The 19,318-nt window shown below is 45.5% G+C and overlaps 1 protein-coding gene across 1 annotated transcript; it reads right to left on the bottom strand.

Moving 5' to 3' along the window:
* Positions 1–8,292, bottom strand: CCNO (cyclin O). The gene is made up of 3 exons (XM_077285058.1): positions 7,610–8,292; positions 4,899–5,084; positions 1–926 (listed from the first exon to the last, which is right to left on the bottom strand). Exons 1-3 carry the CDS (start codon positions 8,036–8,038, stop codon positions 438–440), a joined length of 1,104 nt encoding a protein of 367 aa, XP_077141173.1. The 5' UTR covers positions 8,039–8,292; the 3' UTR covers positions 1–437.
* Between the last annotated feature and the right edge of the window lie 11,026 nt (positions 8,293–19,318).

The following is a 19,318-nucleotide window of genomic DNA, read 5'->3' as shown; positions in this document are numbered from 1 at the left end:
TATTTTTTGCATCAGTTTTATTTGGTTTTGACAACTTCAATGAAATTTTCCTGCATCAGAAATATTGTTTAATATAAACAGTTCATCTCTATTCCTATGTACAGAGGCGTTGTGAGTATATAAATACTAGTGCAAAAGAAATGCTACATTAGTAGCAATGTGAAAAAAAAGCAACATTACAATTTACACAAGTGTCTTCATGATTTCTACACAACAGAAATGCATCGCACCATAAATATTCAAGTGTTTGCCTACAACGCAATACTGTTAAGACGAGAGGAGCGTCACATCCTTCAATAAAATTACCTTCATTGACTCGTTAAGAAATAAATTAGTTGACTTAGCAGCCATTTCGCATTGTATATGTTACAGGTTAATTATTAAGATGTTCACTTAATGTAAACATTTAAATAAAATAATAATAATTCATGAATTAGTTAATTTTCCACATCCATAGCCATCTCCGGCAGGTCACCGGGCAGAAGCCGCAGCAAGGAATCTTTATTTAACGAGACGAGCAAGTCAATCTTGGTCATGCATTCTTGCAGCTCGCTCTCCGAGTATCCACTGTCCTGTATACCGGGGGAGCTCCCTGGGTACAACATTGATTTTGCAAGCGCCAAGCAGCAGATGGCCATCAAGGATGGTGGATAGGCATTGAAGGCGTAGTCGGCCAGGCTGAGTTCTGCAATGCCCTTAGCCAATGCAAGCGATTTGGAGGCCACACAAAGGTCCGGCTCTGCGGGTTCTCCATCTGTCAGCTGCCGGAGAGAGAAATGCTCCAGGAAGAAGTTGATGGTAGGAGCTCCAAGCTGGAACTGAAGCTTCAGCAAGATGATGCACTCTAGATTGCAGAGCTGCTCGCGGGAGAAGTTGTTACAGCACAAGGCGAGAAGCTGCTTCACTCTGGGAGGTCGCGTCTCCACCTGAAAAGAGAAATACAGGATGGAAAGTCTGGTACTTCTGGTACTTTGGCCACGTTCAGTATTTTACATCCACTTTATTCATACGTGGAGAATGCTGATGTGTGATTGGTCTCTAAGGCCACGTTCACACTTTCAGTATGTCACATCATTTGAGATTTTTACCTCTGGATTTGTAAGCCAAAACCAGTAGTTGGTGATAAATACAGAAGTAGCGACGTGTTTTATTATACTTTTCCTCCGATTGGTCCACTCCTGCTTATGGCTTACAAATACCAAGGTAAAAAATCTGACCAAAAAAAACAAACAAACAAAAAAAAAACCCTCAAAAGAACAGATGTCTGAACAAATACGAAGGCAAAATGGGATCTAGTAACTATAGCCATTTATATCTACTTAGTATTATTTCCATCTTCATGAGTGTGTATTGTCTGACAGTGCTTGTAAATACAACATTTTGTCATTTACTGCCTATTAAAATTTTCAGCCGTTTGAGATTGTAACACTTCTTTTGTTTACAGCTCATTGCCTTGGAGACCGACCACTGCCGCTAGACAAACAGAACATGCGCAGTGCTTACAAGCTCTATTCCATGGAGATGTAGCACTCTTTTGAAGCTGACCAGTACCGCTGGAGCATGCTGTTACCACCTAATCCTGGCCAGCTTCAGTGCAGTACTTACAAGCTAGACAGCATTGGTGGTCGGGGTCCTAGACAACAAACTAAACAAAGATTAAAAAAAAAAAAAAAAAAAAAAAAAAAAAAAGTGTTAATATCTGAAGAATGGCTGAAAATTTTAATAAGCTGTAAATTGCTACATCAGACAATATCCATTTAGGAAGATGAGAATAAACCTTTATCAGGGCTGCTGACAAACATCGTATTAAGTCGAACAATGTCATACAGGCACAGATGATCTATGTTGCATATTCTTTCATTCTTTCTACTGCACATGTCGTGTCCCTCCCTTTGATGTGGGCTTTGGCGTTGAGCCCACGTTTCCTGGCACATGTCAGCTGTTTTGAACAGCTGACATGTGCCCCTAACAGCCACGGGTGGAATCACGATCCACCCGTGGCTGTTAACCCATTAAATGCTGCCGTCAATCTCTGACAGTGCGTCACTGTCAATCTTACCCATCGATGACCCCACGATCTTGTGACAGGGTCACCAATGATTCAGCATGACAACCAGAGGTCTCCAGCAGGCCCATATGGTGGTCATAGCCAGATTGCTATGAGCGCCGCCCGGGGTTGGCGATCATAACAAGTGTGCATTTCTACTACACACAAGCGATCTGATCATCAACTGTGTGAAGCAGAGGCAATTGGACAACTGCAATAAAAAAAAAAAAAATAAAACACATATTTGGTATTGCTGCGTTCAGAATCGCCTGATCTATCAATCTATAAAAAGAATTAATCTGATCAGTAAACAGCATAGCGGTAAGAAAAAAAAAAAAAAAAGTCAAAACGCCAGATTTACGTTTTTTTTGGTCGCCGCAACGGGCGATCAAAAGAACGTATCCACAAAAAAAAAAAAAATGTTATCATTAGAAATGTCAGCTCGGCACGCAAAAAATAAGCCCTCACCCAACCAGAGATCACAAAAAAATGGAGATGCTAAGGGTCTCAAAAAATGACAATTTTTTAACAAACCTTTTTAACAAACTTTGGACTCGTAATGACCTGGAGAATCAAATGTATGAAAAGAAAAGAACATGCTATAACAGATCACCAAGAAAGATATATAATTCAATACTTTATTCGAGTGTACAAAAACCAAATCTAAAAACATTTAAAACCAAGAATGCCTACAGAAAGTGAGTTCTGCCCAATGGACCCACAGGTAAAGTATGGCAATCCTGTATAAATCACTTAAATAAACTCTGATCAGAAGATAAATTGTTCAGTTTGTTTTGCCACCTGGTAGGGAGTGTCCAAAAAGGACAAGTGCCACCTCCTTAGATGGAATATTGTTCCTCAAGTGGGATTCTCCTATTCATTACTGTTAGGGTACGTGTCCACGATCAGGATGGCCGGCGGTATCGTCGGAGCGGCAAAGCCGCTTGGCGCCAAGCCCCGCCCCCTTCTGGGACGCGATGATGTTCATTGTACACATCCGGGATCATCGCACCCCTCGCATAGGGCCCTGTGTTATTCCTTGCGGCGACGCAGCGTCGCCGCAAGGAACACGGACATGCTGCGATCTGAAAAGACGCGCAGCATGTCCGGAGTCGCCGCGTGCGTGTTTCCACGCATAGTGGACACGGGATTTCAAAAAATCCCCTCCACTATGCTGGAACATCTGGATGCTGCTTATTTGACGCTGCGGCCCCACGCAGCGTCAAACACGCAGCGTTTCCTGAACGTGGACACACGGCCTTAGGGTATGTGTCCACGTTCAGGTTTGCTTCAGGCTTTGGTCAGGATTTTATGCAGGTAAAATCCTGACCAAAAATGCACCTGAGGTCACTGGCAGGTCACCTGCGGGGTTCCTGCGTGTTTTGCTCATTGTAGCAACATGCTGCGTTCTTAAAAAAACGCAACGCATGTGCGTTTTTGCGGGAAAAGCGCATGCGTTTTTTAATGCACAGTGGAGACGGGATTTCATTAAATCCCCTCCACTATGCTGTAACATCTGGACGCTGCGTTTTTGACGCTGCGGCTCAGCGCTGCGTCAAAAACGCAGCGTTTCCTGAACGTGGACACATACCCTAAGGGTTTAGGAAACCCAGCGCTTTGGACGCAGCAGATATCCCGCTCCGCCCAAAGAACCGCCCCCTGTTGTACGCGCGATGATTCCAGATGTGTTCATCGAGCACATGCGGAATCACCGCATCGTATTTAATGAATGTGGTATTTATTTAGAGTCTCCACAAGATAAATAGACATGCTGCGGTCTATAAAGACAAGCCGCATGTCCGGATACTCAGGGCTGCCGAAAGCGGCCCTGCACACATAGTGGATGGAGACGGGATCTCATAAAATTCCCTCTGCTATGCTATAACATCTGGAAGCAGCGGCTTTACGCAGCGTCCAATCTGAAGCAAATCCTGATGTAATCCTGCACGTGGAAACATAGCCTTAAGGTGCTGCGTGCAGGAATATGGTATATACCATGTCAAAGGTTTTAGCTGCACGGTGGTCTGAAAAGACAACAAATGTAATACAGAAACATATCAACCGTGGCCATATTAATCATACAGTTCACTCATACAACATGTTGTTTTCACAAATAGCCTTATTACCTATGGTCTAATTTTGGCTTCTCACTGACACCCACTTTTGTATGTACCTTTACAGTAATGAATAGGCGAATCCTACTTGTGAAACAATATTTAATCTAAGGGGGTGGCACTTGTCCTTTTTGGACACTCCCTACCAGGTGCCAAAACAAGTTGAATAATTTATCTTCTGACCAGAGTTTATTTAAGTGATTTATACATGATTGCGATACTTTACCTGTGGGTCCATTTGGGCAGAACTCACTTTCTGTGGGCATCCTTGGTTTTAAAGGTTTTTAAATTTGGGTTTTGTACACTCGAATAAAGTATTTAATTCTATATCTTTCTTGATGATCTCTGTTACAGCATGTTCTTTTCTTTTCATACAAACAAATGCAAAAACAAAAAAGGGCCCGGGGTGAAGGGGTTAATTTCTACTTAAAAAGAAAACATTTCCAGGAATGAACATGCAGCAATCATTAACAGTGCCAGATTGACTCCGACTGGCTTAATAGGTAGTGTATCGGGGTCAATGCTGTATGTCGCTCTATTCTTACATTTGAACATGACAGTAATTGCAAGGGAGTCTCCTGATAAACTTGTGACCAAAGCCCAAATTATCACCCACAGCAGCCCCTCTACATTGTTACTACAAAACCAGCTTAGGACGTATGCGATGGTGACGGAGGCACAACGCGAGAAGAATAAGCCCATGGAAAACTGATCCACATTGTATGGTCGGCACATACCTGCTTACATGCGAGGAGTAGAGACGTGACACCCACTAGCTGGAAGCAATCGATGGCCACAGGCGTGCAGGAAAGGAATCTATCCAGGAGGCTGACCGTAAGACACAAGGATTCAAAGCCCAGGCTGAAGTGTCTGTGCACCGGGATCAGCCAGCTGATCAGTTTACAACGAGATTCTGGCTTCAGCTACAATAAAAAAAGAAGGGGAAAATAAATGGTTAATTCTTAAGAGGGGTAATCCGGTAAACACACGTTATCACCTAACTTGATCGGTGGGGTCTGACCGCTGGGATCCGCACCCATCGGCAGAACGGAGAACTTTAATCCCAATTACAAAATGGAGAGGCAGTTGGATGACTGAGCGCTGTATGGACTGCTAGAGAAAGCCGAGCACTCCGAAGCCTCAAAGAATGAGAAGAGCGGCCGCTGAGCACAGGCACTGCGGCTCCATTCTAAGGGCTCGCTCCCAAATCGGACCAATGCAATACGATTAAAATTCGGATTGCATTCGTATAAATTTATTCCTATGCTTCTGTTCTCAAAGGCTTTTTTTTTCCTGCTCCAATCGGAGAGGAAAAAAAATGGAAAAAAAAAAAAAAAAAAGGGATGCGATTGCATGCCACATTTGGATTGCACGCACCCATATAAGTCTATGCGTGCGTGTGAAACATCGCACTGCACTCGGATGTCACCCGAGTACAGTGTGATTCCCGCTTACACCGGAAGCAGAGGAGATGGAGAAATTAATTTCTCCGTCTCCTCCACAGCTGTGCTCCTATCCTGTCATGTGAGAGGATCGGAAAACCGAGCCCTGACACTCGGATCACGCTCGCAGCAGAGCAGGAGCTGAGGGTCATTAGCAGATTGCATTGATGTGATATTGGCCAGTGGGGGCCCCACTAGGGTAAGTAACACCTAAGGCTACTTTCACACTAGCGTTTTTTGCAATACGTCGCAATGCGTCGTTTTGGCGAAAAAACGCATCCTGCAAAGTTGTCTGCAGGATGCGTTTTTTTCCCCATTGACTAACATTAGCGACGCATTGACACACGTCGCAACCGTCGCACGACGGTTGCGTCGTGTTGTGGCGGACCGTCGGCAGCAAAAAACGTTGCTTGCAACGTTTTTTGCTGCGTCGAGAACGTCTTTCCCGACCGCGCATGCGCGGCCGGAACTCCGCCCCCTCCTCCCCGCACCTCACAATGGGGCAGCAGATGCGCCGAAAATCAGCATCCACTGCACCCGCTGTGCAGCACAAACAACGCTAGCGTCGGTACAATGCACTGCGACGGGCCGAGTACGACGCTAGTGTGAAAGTGGCCTAACTTGTGCATAGATGGTAACTAGTTATCACCTTTAAATGGGTTAATCAGTTCTTTAAATCCGATTACCCATTTAACACTTGATCAGTGGGGGTCTGGCTTCATAGTGATCACTGCACCACACTCCTAGCAGCAGCTGTGCTCTGTACTATTCATGCATAAGGGGTTGGTGCAGCGATTCCTGGCACTATGAAGCCGCACCAGGTCATCAATGAATGGAACTAGCACCGTGGCTCCTTTAAGCAACTGATTAGCAAGGGGTTCTACCTAATAAACCATCTTAAAGATAGGTCATCAGTTTAAGAGAGCTGGATAAGAACTATAAAAATGTTATAATGACAGCTCTGCAGCTTCCAAAGTTACTGTGAGCTTCAATTTCTCCCCACCTTCATGATCTTTGCTTGCAGTCAGTGAACCAAAACCTCCCTTTGTACACCAAAGACCAAAAGCCTATACTGACCTCACATTTCTCACAACTGAGGGTCTGTTACAGTTGTTTCCGGTCTAGAATTGTGCATTCTCTAGAATGGGAACAACTGTAACAGACCCTCAGTTGTGAGAAGTGTGAGGTCAGGATAGGCCTTTGGGGTACACAGGGAGGTTTTCATTCACTCTGGGGTACACAATATATCCCTGGAGTTTAGATACAGGACACTGTAGACTGGATATAATTATATTCACTTGCTGGATTGGAGTTCCTCCTGCCAAAATTGACACCAGGCGGACACCATTGACTAATGTTTGATTTCTGTTATTTTATAAAGGACAATCAAAGAAGATAAATAAAAAAAAAAATAAAATAAAAAGCATGGTGGACTTATTCTTCCAGTAAGGCTATTGTCAGACAGCAATAGATTCTCTCATTCGAGAGAATTGGAACAATCATGCGAACGACAATCTGATCAGACTCTCTCGGGTGAGAAGAAGATAGAAAATAAAATTTCTCCATTCTGTCAGTCTGTGGGAGTGAGACTGCACTCAGATGTCATCCGAGTGCAGTCCGATGGTTTCCAAGCACTCATTGATTTGCATGTGCAATCCGAATAGCAGATCAAACTTAGGCTTGGGGCACAGTCCTATAGCAGAATATTGGTTCTAGTGCGATACGACATTTTATCAGAACGCTCTTGGACAGAAACGACAGTGGTGCAAGCGAGCCCTAAAAATGATAAGAAAACTGTGATGCAGCCTCCTAATGGCAGATCAGCAGGTCTCGGGTTGTTATTTACAGGCAGGAAACATCTTGAAAAACTGATCAAGAAAAATGTGCATCCAATTCCAAAAATACCACAGCTGATGCAAGACTACAACTCCCAGCATGTCCTGTCATCCATCCCAGGAGCTGCAGATCGGCTCAGCACATGCGCACAGTGATGGTAGCCTCCTTACCTGGGGCTGGTTGGCCATGCAGTGAGCAGCCAGGTACCTCTCCTCCAGGCCCCTCTTGAAGGTGCAGCATTCCTCCCCATAGTCTCGGAAGTTCTGCAGTCCCAGGCAGTCTGAGATCTTGGGGCACAGGTCCTGGGCAGAGGGCACTGGTCTGCGGGGCACAGATGTAGGGCTGGGGGTCTCATACAAGTCACACACCCCCGAGTCACAGCTCTTCAGCTTCCAGTGTCCCAGGTATCTGACTTTCTTGGCATCTCCTCTGTCTTGTGGGGTGACTTCTTCCCTCTGCCTCTTGAAAGGAAACACAGACCCCTGATCTGTGACCTGCCACCCCTCTGCGTGTCTGCCAGCACGCGCCACCATGTCTGCGACCTTAGCACACATGTGTCCTGCACGGTTCCCCCCCACCTCTGTGCTCGGCAGCGACATGCCGCAGCTTTTATATCCAGCTGTGCAGCGCGCTGATTGGTCAGAATCAGGAACCTCTGGATGTGACGTCACCGTGAGAACTTTTTCCCGGCGAAAGAACCGCTGAAGAGAGAAAGCAGTTGTCAGCGTCTCCCCCCGCGGCTGTGAGAGGCGACGTTGCCTGGGAGACGGGCCGGCGCTTATAAATAGGCGCGCTCGCTTGTGGCGGGCAGTCAGTGTCTGTCAGGACCTCCCGGGGCTGTGGCGGGCTCCGCCGCTCAGTATGAGGGCAATTAGCTAATGAATGGGTGTGTGGGGTATTGACAAACCCGCAGACGGCAGACAAAGCCACACGTTCAATTTACCTCAGAAATGTTCAGTACAGGACTTGTATGGCGGCCCCAAGGCAAAATATCATCTGTGTGTAAAAAGGAGACATTGTTCCTATCTACATGAGCCGATGATAGGCTGACAATCCTTCACGACCAATAAGATATAACCCCTTCATTTTCAAGTTTGCACTTTAGTTTTTTCCTCTCCTTCCAAGAGCCAGGACTTTTTTTTGTTGTTGGACGAGTTGTAATTTTCAATAACATAATTAACTATGTAATATACTGGAAAATTGGGGGGGGGAATAAAAACAATCCACCATTGTTATTTGGGTTTCACTTTTACAGCGTTCATTGTGTGGTGAAAATAACCCAATTAATTCTTCAGGTCGGTGCGATGACGGTGATACCAAACTTCTATAGTTTATTTTTGTTATTTTTGCGGCTTAAAAAGATAATACAATTTGGTTTGCGTCACCATTTTTGAGGACGCTTAAATGGGTTGTCAAGGCTTGTCACTTTATGTGACATAGGACTTCTGAATTGTGCCATTGTGTGGTGCACACGCAGACTGGATTCCTCGATTTTGCTGATGCAAATACAGTCACGGGCTCGGCCCCTCTCCATAGAAGTGCACCGAGAAAAGCCGGATACGTGCTCGGCCCCTCTCCATAGAAGTGCACCGAGAAAAGCCAAATACGTTCTCTGCCCCTCTCCATAGAAGTGCACCGACAAAAGCCGGATACGTGCTCGGCCCCTCTCCATAGAAGTGCCCTGAGAAAAGCCGGATACCTGCTTGGCTCCTCTCCATAGATGTGCACCGAGAATAGCCGGATATGTACTCTGCCCCTCTCCATAGATGTGCACTGAGTAAAGCTGGATACTCGCTCGACCACTCTCCATAGAAGTGCACTGAGTAAAGCTGTATACGCGCTCGACCACTCTCCATAGAAGTGCACTGAGAATAGCTGGATACGTGCTCGGCCCCTCTCCATAGAAGTGCACTTAGTAAAGCCGGATACCTGCTTGGCTCCTCTCCATAGTAGTGCACTGAGTAAAGCTGGATATGCGCTCGACCACTCTCCATAGAAGTGCACTGAGAATAGCCGGATACGTGCTCGGCCCCTCTCCATTGAAGTGCACTGAGTAAAGCTGTATACGCGCTCGACCACTCTCCATAGAAGTGCACTGAGTAAAGCTGGATACGTGCTCGGCCCCTCTCCATAGAAGCGCACTGAGTAAAGCCGAATACGTGCTCGGCCCCTCTCCATAGAAGTGCACCGAGAAAAGCTGGATACATGCTCGGCCTCTCTCCATAGAAGTGCCCCGAGAAAAGCTGGATACGTGCTCGGCCCCTCTCCATAGAAGTGCACCGAGAAAAGCCGAATACGTGCTCGGCCCCTCTCCATAGAAGTGCACTTAGTAAAGCCGGATACCTGCTTGGCCCCTCTCCATAGTAGTGCACTGAGTAAAGCTGGATATGCGCTCGACTACTCTCCATAGAAGTGCACTGAGAATAGCCGGATACATGCTCGGCCCCTCTCCATAGAAGTGCGCTGAGAAAAGTTGGATACCTGCTTGGCCCCTATCCATAGAAGTGCACTGAGAAAAGCTGGATACCTGCTTAGCCCCTCTCCATAGAAGTGCACTTAGTAAAGCCGGATACCTGCTTGACTCCTCTCCATAGATGTGCACCGAGAATAGCCGGATATGTACTCTGCCCCTCTCCATAGATGTGCACTGAGAAAAGCTGGATACGCGCTCGACCACTCTCCGTAGAAGTGCACTGAAAATAGCCGGATACGTGCTCGGCCCCTCTCCATAGAAGTGCGCTGAGAAAAGTTGGATACCTGCTTGGCCCCTCTCCATAGAAGTGCCCTGAGAAAAGCCGGATACCTGCTCGGCCCCTCTCCATAGAAGTGCACCGAGAAAAGCCGAATACGTGCTCAGCCCCTCTCCATTGAAGTGCACCGAGAAAAGTTGGATACATTCTAGGCGCCTCTCCATAGAAGTGCACCGAGAAAAGCCGGATATCTACTCGGCCCCTCTCCATAGAAGTGCACTTAGTAAAGCCGGATAGCTGCTTGGTCCCTCTCCATAGTAGTGCACTGAGTAAAGCTGGATACGCACTCGACCACTCTCCATAGAAGTGCACTGAGAATAGCCAGATACGTGCTCGGCCCCTCTCCATAGAAGTGCACTGAGTAAAGCTGGATACGCACTCGACCACTCTCCATAGAAGTGCACTGAGTAAAGCCAGATAACTGCTTGGCCCCTCTCCATAGAAGTGCACTGAGAAAAGCTGGATACGCGCTCGACCACTCTCCATAGAAGTGCACTGAGAATAGCCGGATACGTGCTCGGCCCCTCTCCATAGAAGTGCGCTGAGAAAAGTTGGATATTTGCTTGGCCCCTATCCATAGAAGTGCACTGAGAAAAGCCGGATATGTGCTCTGCCCCTCACCATAGAAGTGCACTGAGAAAAGCTGGATACGCGCTCGACCACTCTCCATCTCCATAGAAGTGCACTGAGAAATGCTGCAAACGTGCTTGGCCCCTCTCAACAGAAGTGCACTGAGAAAAGCTGGATATGTGCTCGGCAGGGCCGGCGTTAGGGGCAGGCAGACCAGGCAGCTGCCTGGGGCCCCCGCTCCCCCAGGGGCCCCCAGCTAGTGGCAAGTCACGCAGCAATAAATGCTGCAAACGTGCTTGGCCCCTCTCAACAGAAGTGCACTGAGAAAAGCTGGATATGTGCTCGGCAGGGCCGGCGTTAGGGGCAGGCAGACCAGGCAGCTGCCTGGGGCCCCCGCTCCCCCAGGTGCCCCCAGCTAGTGGCAAGTCACGCAGCCAGTATGGGGCCCCTGTGATGCAGGGGGGCCCACCTGCTGCCAGCGCCGACTCCCCCGCCGCATTGAACTATACCGGCGTCTGCCGGTACAGTTCAAAGCAATGATGGAGAGAGCGTCACCTGACGCTCCCTCTCCCATCATTCCCCGCTCTGTCTCTGACACAGCGGGTGCACGTCATCACGTACTCACTGTGTGCCAGGCAGTGCGGCGACAGCCGCCGACACAGGAGCAGGGAGCAGCGCGGGCTCGGGGAGAGGTAAGGAGCTTGTGTTTTTTTTGTTTTTTTTACTGGACTGTGCGGCCATTCTCGGCAGGAGAGAGGCGGGGAGGGAAGGGGGGATGTGGGCAGTGCTGTATACTACTGTATGGGCAGTACTGTATACTACTGTGGGCTGTGCTGTATACTACTGTGGGCTGTGCTGTATACTACTGTGGGCAGTGCTGTATACTACTGTGTGGGCAGTGCTGTATACTACTGTGGGCAGTGCTGTATACTATGTGGGCAGTGCTGTATACTACTGTGGGCAGTTCTGTATGTATACTACTGTGGGCAGTGCTGTATACTACTGTGTGGGCAGTGCTGTATACTACTGTGGGTTTGCTGTATACTACTGTGTGGGCAGTGCTGTATACTACTGTGGGCTGTGCTGTATGCTACTGTGTGCTGTGCTGAATGCTACTGTGGGCTGTGCTGTATACTACTGTGGGCTGTGCGGTATACTACTGTGGGCAATGCTGTATACTAGTGTGGGCTGTGCTGTATACTACTGTGGGCAGTGCTGTATACTGTGGGCAGTGCTGTATACTACTGTGTGAGCAGTGCTGTATACTACTGTGGGCAGTGCTGTATACTACTGTGTGGGCTGTGCTGTATACTACTGTGTGGGCAGTGCTTTATACTACTGTGTGGGCTGTTCTATATACTACTGTGTGGGCTGTGCTATATACTACTGTGTGGGCTGTGCTATATACTACTATGTGGGCTGTGCTATATACTATGGGGGTATATTATTTTCTATGGGGGAGGCTGTGTTATATACTATGTGGCTGTTATATATTTGGGGGTACATTATATTCTATGGAGGGGGCTGCATTATATTCTGTGGGGGCTTTATTAGATTTTATGAGGGATGATTGCATCATACCTTTAATGGGTCTACATTATATTCTATGGGGAGGTGGGCTGTACTATATCCTGTTCAGGGCTACATTATATTCTATGGGGGGGGGGCTGTATTATAGTTATATTCTATGAGGGGTGATTGCATCATACTCTATGAGGGGGCTACATTATACTATATGGGGGGCTGCATTATATTCTATGGGGAGGTTACATTATACCCTGTGGGTGGGTTACATTATACTCTGGGGTGGCTGCATTATACTCTGCGGGGTGGTGGCTGCATTATACTATATGTGGGCTGAATTATACTGTATCGAGGCCTATGGGGAATACATTATACTATATGAAGAACTATGGGGTGCATAATACTATGGGAAGTGAATTGTACTACATGGATAACTATGGCGGTGCATTATACTATATGGAGCACTGTCAGGAGTGTAATATGCTATATGGAGGACTGAGGAGTATATTTTAATACATGGAGGACTATGAGGAGTGTATTATACTATATGGAGGACTATGGGAAGTGTATAATACTACATGGAGGACTATGAGGAGTGTATTATACTATATGGAGGACTATGGGGCACATTATATTATATGGAGGACTATGGGGTGTATTATACTAAACAAGCAAAATGCTGCATATTCATTGGGTGATTGGATTGTTTATGCCAGAATAAAAATCATTGTTCTCAGCAGCACATCGCCAGTGTAAACTGTAGATGTGCTGCTGATAACATGATACTGTATGGTGATCTGTTAGTGATCTATTAGTGATCGTTCTGTCCCCTTCATTCTTTCCCAGATGGTGGAAAGAGGCCGGGAAACAAGCGTCCAAAGACTTCAGTATTGTCGATCACACTCGTTAAGCGGCCTGAGATCAGCGCATGTAAATACAACCAAAATGCTTCTGTATGATGTGCAATATGTTAGCATTTGGGGCCCCATTTTAAACTTTGCCTAGGGCCCCACTTTGCCTAAAACCGGCCCTGGTGCTTGGCCCCTCTCCATAGAAGTGCACCGAGAAATGCTGCAAACGTGCTTGGCCCCTCTCCATAGAAGTGCGCTGAGATAAGCCGTATACGTGCTGGATCCCACTCCATAGAAGTGCACTGAGAAAAGCTGGATACGACTAGTCTTTGTGAGATCAAAGGCTTGCAGACGTGTGATCACTCGGCTGCATTGGCAATAGAGGGGAAACCTGACAGCGTACACACCGAACAATGTAACGATTCTCATAAAATTTTGCATTTTTCAAACCTTTACTTTTTATGCCCTTAAATCAGTTATGTCACAAAAAAATAGTTAATAAATAACATTTCCCACATGTCTACTTTACATCAGTACAATTTTTGAAACATAACTTTTTCTTGTTAGGAAGTTATAATGGTTAAAACTTGACCAACGATTTCTCATTTTTTTAGGGACCACCTGACATTTCAAGTGACTTTGAGGGGCCTATATGGCAGAAAATATCCAAAAAGTGACAACATTCTAAAAACTGCACCCCTCAAGGTGCTCAAAACCACATATAAGAAGTTTATTAACCCTTAAGGTGCTACGCAGGAATTTTTGGAATATGGAAGAAAAAAATAAACATTTAATTTTTTTCACAGAAATTTTACTTTAGACCCAATTTTTGTACTTTTACAAGGGTAAAAGGAAAAAATGGACCCCAAAATTTGTTGTGCAATTTCTCCTGAGCATGACGATACCCTCTATGTGGGGGAAAACTTCTGTTTGGGTGCTTGGCATGGCTTGGAAGGGAAGGAGCGCCATTTGACTTTTTGAATGCAAAATTTGCTGGAATCATTAGCGGATGCCATGTTGCGTTTGGAGAGCCCCTGATGTACCTAAACAGTGGATTTGTAATCCTCTTTTGTGGCTTTGCTACAAAGTTAAACAGTGGAAACCCCCGCAAGTGACGCCGTTTTGGAAACTGGACCCCCCCCCCGGGAACTTATCTAGATGTGTGGTGAGCATCTTGAACCCCCACGTGCTTCGCAGAAGTTTATAACATTGTACCATGAAAATAGAAAAAAAATCACATTTTTCCCCCAAACTTAGCATTTTCACAAGGGTAACAGGAGAAATTGCACCTGTACAATTTGTTGTGCAATTACTCCCGAGTATGCCGATTCCCCATATGTGGGGGGAAACTACTGCTTGGATGCAAAATTTTCTGGAAAAATTAGCGAATGCCATATCACGTTTGGAGAGCTCCTGATGTGCCTAAACAGTGGTAACCACCCCAGAAATGACACAATTTTTGAAACTAGACCCCTCAGGGAACTTATCTAGATGGTTGGTGAGCACCTTGAACCCACAGATGCGTCCCAGAAGTTTATAACGTAGGGCTGTGAAAATAAGAAAAAACACATTTTTTCCACAAAAATGTTATTTCAGCCCCAAATTTTTTATTTTCACGAAAATACCAGGACAAAATGGATCCCAGAAATTATTGAGCAATTTCTCCTGAGTACACAGATACCCCATGTCTGGTTGAAAGCTACTTTTGAGGCACAGTGCAAAGCAAGAAGAAACGCTAAATTGGAGTTCAGATTTTGCTGGAATGGTTTGAGGGTACCATGTCACATTGGCAGAGCCTCTGAGGTTCCAGATCAGCAGAACCCACAATATGAGACCCCCCTTTACAAAGTACACCTCTCAATGAATTAATCTAGGTGTGCAGTGATTATATTGACACCACAGGTGGGTCACAGAATTTTATACCATTGAACTGTGAGGAAAAAAAATTACCTTTTTACCATAAACATTTTGTAGCCCCAGATTTTACATTTTCACACTGGTAAATGGGTAAAAATGGCACCAAAATGTGTCACACAATTTCTGCTGAATGTAAACATACCCCATATGTGGCTGAATAGTACTGCTTAGGCCGGCGTCACACATGCGAGTTTTACGGACGTAAGAGCGCAGAAACTACGTCCGTAAAACTCGCATTACATACGGCACAATTATTCTCAATGGGGCTGCTCCTATTAGCCGTATATTACGGTTCAGTATTATACGGCTTTCTACGGCTGTACAAAATCGCAGCATGCTGCGTTTGTCAGCGTATTGCGCAAAAAATCGCCAATGAAAGTCTATGGGGGCGAGAAAAATACGTATTCCACACGGACCTGCAGTGTGACTTGCGAGAAATACGCAGCGGTGTTAGTGAAAAGTCGGTAATTCAATTGCCGGCTTTTTCCTTCTCCTTCACAAACCCGACATGATATGAGACATGGTTTACATACAGTAAACCATCTCATATCCCCTTTTTTTGCATATTCCACACTACTAATGTTAGTAGTGTGTATGTGCAAAATTTCAGCGCTGTAGCTGCTAAAATAAAGGGTTAAATGGCGGAAAAAATTGGCGTGGGCTCCCGCGCAATTTTCTCCGCCAGAGTGGTAAAGCCAGTGACTGAGGGCAGATATTAATAGCCTAGAGAGGGTCCATGGTTATTGGCCCCCCCAGGCTACAAACATCTGCCCCCAGCCACCCCAGAAAAGGCACATCTGGAAGATGCGCCTATTCTGGCACTTGGCCACTCTCTTCCCACTCCCTGTAGCGGTGGGATATGGGGTAATGAAGGGTTAATGCCACCTTGCTATTGTAAGGTGACATTAAGCCAGATTAATAATGGAGAGGCGTCAATTATGTCACCTATCCATTATTAATCCAATTGTAGGAAAGGGTTAAAAAACACACACACACATGATTAAAAAGGATTTTAATGAAATAAACACAGCGGTTGTTGTAATAATTTATTGTTCTCGCAATCCATTTGCAGACCCTCGCTTGGAAAAATAATAAACGCACAAGATACATACCTTCTGGTGAACCGTCTCGTCCCACGAGGTAATCCATCTGAAGGGGTTAACTAATATTACAGGCAGGAGCCCTGCAAATGCAGCGGTGCTCGTGCCTGTAATTCCCCGGCGAATGAATGAAATGTAGGTCATTGACCTACATTTCCTTCAGTCGCGGTGATGCGCCCCCTGGTGGATGTCCTCATATGACCTGGAGCGTGGGAAAAAGTTCCCAGGCTGCAGTTCATGAGAACATCCAGCAGGGGCGCATCACCGCGACTCAATGTAAGTACAGATCCAGCTTTCCTTTCAGCACCCGGGGATTACAGGCACGAGCGAGTGGTTTATCGCAGCTCTGCCTGTAATATTAGTTAACCCCTTCAGATGGATTACTTCGTGGGACGTGATCTGACATCAGAAGGTATGTATATTGTGCGTTAATTATTTTGCCAAGTGAGGGCCTGCAAATGGATTGCGAGAACAATAAATTATTACAACAACCGCTGTGTTTATTTCATTAAAATCCTTTTTAATCATGTGTGTGTGTTTTTTAACCCTTTCCTACAATTGGATTAATAATGGATAGGTGACATAATTGACGCCTCTCCATTATTAATCTGGCTTAATGTCACCTTCCAATAGCAAGGTGGCATTAACCCTTCATTACCCCATATCCCACCGCTACAGGGAGTGGGAAGAGAGTGGCCAAGTGCCAGAATTGGCGCATCTTCCAGATGTGCCTTTTCTGGGGTGGCTGGGGGCAGATGTTTGTAGCCACGGGGGGACCAATAACCATGGACCCTCTCCTGGCTATTAATATCTGCCCTCAGTCACTGGCTTTACCATTCTGGCGGAGAAAATTGCGCGGGAGCCCACGCCAATTTTTTCCGCGATTTAACCCTTTATTTTACAAGCTACAGTGCCCAAATTTTGCACATATACACCACTAACATTAGTAGTGTGGAATATGCAAAAAAAAAGGGGATATGAGATGGTTTACTGTATGTAAACCATGTCTCATATCCTGTCGGGTTTGTGAAGGAGAAATGAAAAGCCGGCAATTGAATTACCGGCTGTTCACAGATATCGCGCTGAATGAAATATAAATACAGAATATATATATATATGTGTCTCAATGACATATATATATATACATACTGTATATATGTTTTAATGAACATTTGAGCACATAAATCCATTAGATGTCGGTTTTGCAAGCCTGCGCGAAAATCTCGCAGTACGGATGCCATACGGATTACATACGGAGGATGCCATGCGCAAAATACGCTGACACACCCTGACTACGGATCACTATTTTGGGAACATTTCACCGTATTTCGGCCGTATTACGGCCGTAAAATACGGGCCGTATTGTCTTACGCCGAGTGTGACGCCGGCCTTAGTCATACAGCGAGACTCGGGAGGGACAGAGCTCTATTTGCCTTCTGAAGTGCAGATTTGCCTAGAATAGTTTGTGGTCTCCATATTCAAAGCCCATAAGTGCTAGAAGGGCAGAAACATCCCTCAAGTGACCCCATTTTGGAAATTATATCCCTTTTGGAATTTATCTACAGCTGTGCTGACTATTTTGACTATATGGATGTTTTACAGAAATAAGCAGCAGTGGATGTTGCAGAGTGAAAATTGCAAACTTCCATTGTAGTGACCATTACGTTGTAGTGACCAGTACTTTATGTCCAGCTCATGCTTCTGGAGACACACCCATTAATGCTACAGAAATGCCAAACATGTGGATGCTATATGTGGTTTAGGCACACTGTGGGGCTCAGAATGGAAAAGGGCAATTGGATTTAAGAGAGCAGAATTCGCTGGATTTCTTTTCTTTATGAAAAAAAATAAACAAAAAAGTACCCATATTTGGTATTGCCCTGTCCGGAAAGACCTGACCTATAAAATTGTCCCACCAGTTAACCTCTTTAATGAATACTGTATAAAAAGAAAGGGCAAAAAATGACGCAAAAAGTGGAATAAAACGCAATAAAAATGACGAATGTAAATAAAAATCATATAGCTTTAAAAGTCATCTTTTCCCGCAATAAATAAGCCACCATACAGCTCAATCAGCTGAAAAATAAAAAAGTTATAGCTCTCAGAATAAAGCGATGCAAAAATAATTTTTTCTATAAAATAGTTTTTATTGCGTAAAAGCACCAAAACACAAAAAAACTATAAATAAATGTGGTATCGCTGTAATCGTACTGACCTAAACAAAGCTTCCTTACCAATTTTACCACACGCGGAAGGGCATAAAAAAACCTCAAAAAACAATTCCTGAATTGCTCGTTTTTGTTCATTTTGTCTCCAAACATGGGAATAGGAAGCAATCAAAAAATATCATGTGCCCAATAATAGTACCAATAAAAACATCAACTCGTCCTGTAAAAAACAAGCTGTCACATGACTCAGAAGAAACATGGAAAAATCATAGTTCTCAAAATATGGCAATGAGTTTTTGCTAAACAAATGTCTGTTAGTGTGTGACAGCAGCCAAACTATATAAATCGTCTAATCACTTATACCACACGAGGAACGTCGTGAAAAATAAATAAAACAAATTCACCTACTTTTGATTTGTTCATTCTGGCTCCCAAAGATCGCTGTAAGGCTTGCAAAAACGTGCATCTTAATCATTGACTCAATGATTAAGATGCACATTTTTGCATTGAAACGCATTTGTTTTTAATGTCTGAACTATGACTTACCGTATATACTCGAGTATAAGCCGAGATTTTCAGCCCGAATTTTTGGGCTGAAAGTGCCCCTCTCGGCTTATACTCGAGTCATGATCGGCGGTGGGGTCGGCGGGTGAGGGGGAGAGAGGACTGTCGCATACTCACCTAGTCCCGGCGCTCCTGGCGCTCCCCCTGCCCGTCCCACGGTCTTCGGTGCCGCAGCTCGTCCCCTGTTCAGCGGTCACGTGGGACCGCTCATTAAAGTTATGAATATGGACTCCACTCCCATAGGGGTGGAGCCGCATATTCATTCCTCTAATCAGCGGTAACGGTGACCGCTGACAGAGGAAGAGGCTGCGGCACCCGGAGACCAGCTGTCCGGGATAAGGAGCCAGGGACGCCGGGAGCAGGTAAGTATGTCATAGTTACCTGTCCACGTTCCACCCGCCGGGCGCCGCTCCGTCTTCCCGTCCTCTTGCTCTG

Source organism: Ranitomeya variabilis, chromosome 1 (genome assembly GCF_051348905.1).
Source record: "Ranitomeya variabilis isolate aRanVar5 chromosome 1, aRanVar5.hap1, whole genome shotgun sequence".
Lineage (NCBI taxonomy): Eukaryota > Metazoa > Chordata > Amphibia > Anura > Dendrobatidae > Ranitomeya > Ranitomeya variabilis.
Note: the sequence above shows the minus strand (reverse complement) of the source record. Positions and strands in the feature narration are given on the sequence as shown.